The 4,669-nt window shown below is 37.1% G+C and overlaps 1 protein-coding gene across 1 annotated transcript; it reads right to left on the reverse strand.

The window, feature by feature from the left end:
• Positions 1–2,973: 2,973 nt before the first annotated feature.
• On the reverse strand, positions 2,974–4,134 carry LOC128718298 (putative nuclease HARBI1). The gene is made up of 4 exons (XM_053811934.1): positions 4,016–4,134; positions 3,501–3,936; positions 3,276–3,420; positions 2,974–3,209 (listed from the first exon to the last, which is right to left on the reverse strand). The coding sequence occupies exons 1-4, from the start codon at positions 4,132–4,134 to the stop codon at positions 2,974–2,976; spliced, it is 936 nt and encodes a 311-aa protein (XP_053667909.1).
• Between the last annotated feature and the right edge of the window lie 535 nt (positions 4,135–4,669).

Below are 4,669 nucleotides of genomic sequence, written 5' to 3' on the forward strand. Positions count from 1 at the left end.
TGTTTGTGATCCTAGCGACAACATGTAAGTAAAAGCAATTAGGTTGTTAATGTATTGTTAAACACGTTGGTAGCCATGGCTATTATGTTTGATAGCCAAAAGTATATAAGTTATATGTAAATCAAATAACTGACTTTCAAGAAAATACCCGGCAACTAACGTGTTGAGCATAGATTTGAAATTTTCGATAATTGATACATTCTTTACTCTAGGAATCCTAGACCAATAACGAATAAAGCGCAGTTCAGTAAACTGGTTGATTTAATGGAAGAGCGGCCAGATATTGCCAAGGGCTTTGTTAAGGGTAACCAAAAAGCATTCTGGCAACAGCTTGCTATTGAATTGAACCAGCATGGGCCTCCATTAAAAAGTGCTGAGGAATGGATAACGGTAACCAAAACAATATTTTATGTCCGGTACGTTGAAACTATTGTAATTTAAATTTATTTGTTTATAATTTTAATCCGTAGGTATGGAAGAACTTGAAATACAGCACCAAAAAAAATGGGCCAAAAACACACAAAATTTCACTGCAACGGGAGCAGGCCCATCGACTGCGGTACGGTTCACAGCATTGGAGGAGAGAATTTCTTTGCTGCTCTGCTTCAAAGACGATGACGAAGGCCATGAAGGAAACGCATACGGCGTAGATAATATTGAGGATTCTACACCTGACCTGACCTCCAACATCATTTCCAACTCCGTCACAACCAGCTCGAACAGCAGTGCCAGCACCAACAGTTCGACCAACATTTGTTTAATTGAAGACAGTGACGAAGAAAACCAACAACCACAAAAACGCAGAAAAACAATAGACATCAGGCAACTAGCACAAAAACAGGCTGACATAATGACAACGATCTCCAAAAACATAGAAAAAATAGCCGAAAACCAATTACAGATACTTCATGAACTTAGGGAACTCAACAATAATTTTAAACGCCAGAACTGAAGCCATGTGATATAGGTTATTTAATATATTTCTATTATCCTTATTATCCTTCCAGACTCAAGAGTCTTTAAGACTATACATTAATTATTAGCCAATATTTTCCTTATTTTTCATCACATTTTTTAATTTAAATAAATACCTTAGTCATTGATTTTGAGCAATCCTAGAAGTAAACAATTCAAATAATGATGCATTTCATATAATAGTTATGTTCCTATAATCTAGTTTACACGGAATATGATATATTCCTTTCCAAAAATAAATTGTTAAGCTATAACTATTCAAAAAAGTTTTTTTACATCCGTTGTAATTAAATGTGATATAAAACCTTCTTTAAAAAATGACGAGTATAAATGGGCACGAAATTCAAAAAGAGAAACAAAAACTACACAACTTGTAATGAAAATATTCTTTTTGATAAATATGTGCACCGATCGCCACCACGAGCAAGGACCACGTTCTATAGGTACGGGTAGATTCGTAAATGTCGACAGACAAGAGTAGTTCTGTAAACAATACTGAGGTGATCGAATTAAGCACAATTTTTTACTACAGCTGCTGCTAACGATTCTGGTTGTACCGTACCGAGTACATTTTATCAATAGATACGCGAGTTAGCTCAGGGAGATTTTTGAATTTTGCTAATGGTTTGTCTGTGTGACCCCATCTTCCTTATATCAGACCTTGTGCTGTATGTGGTATCCTGCTTGTATGTATGACGATAAATACGTATTTGTATGAACGAAAAGATTGTATCTTCTTTCTTCTTCCATGTTTTTTTTTCTGGTCAGATTTTAGCCTTCTGGTCTGGATCTATAACTTACACGCATATTTTCATTCATACAACTCATTCATATTTTGTTCATACTATTGAATGACGGTATCTGTACCTAGCGGTCTTCCAAGGTACGCTGGCCAACGTACCTGTTATTTTGGTCTCCCACAAATTGTGGGAAGCTTCCAACGTACTTGGTAGCGTACCCATCCCCGTGGTAAATAACAGGTACGTTGGCAAACGTACCTGGGAAGACCGCTAGGTGTAGATGTACGGTTACGCAGCAACACTCCCGAATACATACGGGATAAAGTGGCCTTTACTGTTCAGAGAAGGAAATGCCTTAAAACAAATGTGAATTGTACATTAGATTAAGTTACCTGTATTTTTTAACAATTCTGCCTGGCCATCCCTCCCGAATAAAAAAAAACTCAAACTTAAACGACCAACGGTAGCTAGCCTTTTCTCCTTCACGTCACGCATTCTGTTACCATTCCAAAGCGATCCATGGCAAGTAAGCACCTCGGGTAGCTATTCACCTGGTCAATACAGTTAGTGCAGATATGCTGCGGTGTCGTTCGTCATCCTAGTTTGAGGAACTAGGTTGCTTAAGGGTATTATACCGTCCTATCTTGTGGTCTTGTCTCGAAAACAGACACAGCCAGCACCAGTTGAAAGTATCCTCTTCGATCCTATATCCTTCAATCTTCGATTGATGATCCGCAACTAGTCACAGTGATTGAATTATTTCAACTGTTATTGTCCTAGGAGAATGAAAAATGTTATTCGGAAGCTAAACTCTGCAGATTATCATCAGTACGAGCACGGATTATTTGCAGAGTAATTAAAATTGTTTCTTGCATTATTAAAAACTATTTGAAAACTCCAATTGAAAAAATTGAAAACTGTATTTGAATTTCAGAAAATTTTCGCAAGAAAGGTAAACAAAGTAATGATACAATAATGCATTCAAACTGAGCTGTGAATCTACAGGTTTCCTTTCAATTCACCATACCATTCATAATAAGAACTGAACTAAACTGAATAAGAACAACTTCAATCAGTTAACGGAATGTCAGCTGATTGTTCGTGAGTCGTTCGATATTGTTAAGTTAGCAGCATATGATTTAATCGCAACCTGATGACAATGAAAGCTCTTCGCAGTCCCACGCCTTCTCCGTATTTACTCCGATGCAATTTTATACTACGAGGCAATCAGTAAATAAAAACACAAAAACACAATGATCTAAACATCACTTAGGCACTTAGTAAGGTGTCGCACTGTAAGGCATTTAGTAGGTGTATAGTGCAGCTCTCGTGTTCCGGCAAGACATCGAAATCTGCTTTTCAAGACTCCAATCGTTCTTTCTATTATAATACGCCCTGCAGTATGCTGTGCATTGAACTGTGCGTCTGCAGACCCTGGATTAGCATCTCTGACTGGTGTAAGTAACCAGTCTTCCCTGGGATATGCTGAATCACCTATAAAACAATAGAAGAAATTAACAAATTTACTTAACATAACAGTAACGTTTAAAAATGTATTACCCAGCAACTTGAACGCAGTGTTTCCATTGCGATACTTGGTTGCAAAAAAACTACGAACAGGACTCCGATTCCATACATGCGCATCGTGCTTGGCTCCACCAAATTTTGCATTTACAAATCTTATTTTTTGCTTGTGATCACATACCTAGAAGATGGGACATAATGAAAGTCGTTAATAAAAATCCAAAATGTATTATATAACAAACATGAGTTTAATACACTCACTATTAAAGCATTTATGCTGAAGAATCCTTTACGATTGTAATAGAAATGTTCATTTGTCTTCGGCCGTTTTATTTTGATGTGTGTTCCATCTACACACATAACAACACCACTGATTCCGGATTTTGCGTGAAAATAATTGTTTGCTGCTTCGGTGTCTGTATCGGACATGTTCATCGTGATGTATTTTGGGCATAGCTTTCGTTCCATGCTATCCAAAACCTTGGTTAACATAGTGGAAAACGTCGACTGTGCCATAGGAATGTGGAAATCTTTTCCTATACCTTGTTGAAAGTGACCGGTTGCGAAAAACCGTAGAGCTGCTGCTAATTTTTGTTCAGCTGTTATACCATACGATGTCATAGGAGCAAGGTCATCCTCAATTTCACGAAGAACTTCATTGAATATATCATGCGTGACTCGAAAATTCTGTACGAAACTGAAATAAATTATTAGAATACTTAAAATATCATATTTGTCGCCTTACAAAACCATTTTGAGACGCTATGTTTTATTACCTGTTGTGAGGAACCTGTTGTGCGCTCCTGTTAAGCCGAAGATTCTTACGATAACGTTGCTGATTCACCTTCTCTTCGATTGGATTTTGCTCTTCAGCAATTAAAATCAATGGAATCATATTGCAATGGAGTCACAATCACAGTAATTAACGTTGCAGAAAATAAAGACACACTTTTGTAACTAAGCCGGGTTAAAATGAACAATCAGCATACGGCGAGCACAGGGGTAGAATAATTTGAATGGTTTGACAGTTTGAAAATGGATGACGAAAACGGAATACATGGTCGCCGATTATCCGGGTGCTGTTCAACCTGATGTCGGTTTATCCGTGTTGTTTTAGTTGTGTCGTTTGAGATTAAAAAATCAATGAACTTAGCCGCTCGTTAAACATCGAATATAAATAAAATAAAGAAAATTGTAATATTCGTTTGCAGTAGAGCGTTTTAATTCACTTTTCGGCTTTGAAATTTTTGCCGTCATAGGTCATTGTTTCTGTATTTGGTATCGTTTTCACTATATCACCGAGTGAAAGGAAATTAATTTTGAAAATCTTTTTAAAATACCGGTTGAAAACTGTTGAGGACCGCGTGGCAACTGATACCCAAGAAAAACAGTTAAAAACACTCTCGAATCGTGCGCGGTAAAAAGTTTGG

The sequence above is a fragment of the Anopheles marshallii genome, chromosome 2 (genome assembly GCF_943734725.1).
Source record: "Anopheles marshallii chromosome 2, idAnoMarsDA_429_01, whole genome shotgun sequence".
Lineage (NCBI taxonomy): Eukaryota > Metazoa > Arthropoda > Insecta > Diptera > Culicidae > Anopheles > Anopheles marshallii.

Bases quoted from the DNA above. Each gene is read 5' to 3' on its own strand.
- LOC128718298 (XM_053811934.1), bottom strand. From the start codon at position 4,134: ATGATTCCATTGATTTTAATTGCTGAAGAGCAAAATCCAATCGAAGAG. The intron at 3,937-4,015 runs GTAATAAAACAT...AATTTATTTCAG, and splicing joins CAACAGGTTCCTCACAACAG to TTTCGTACAGAATTTTCGAG. The intron at 3,210-3,275 runs GTAATACATTTT...ATTGTTTTATAG, and splicing joins CACTGCGTTCAAGTTGCTGG to GTGATTCAGCATATCCCAGG.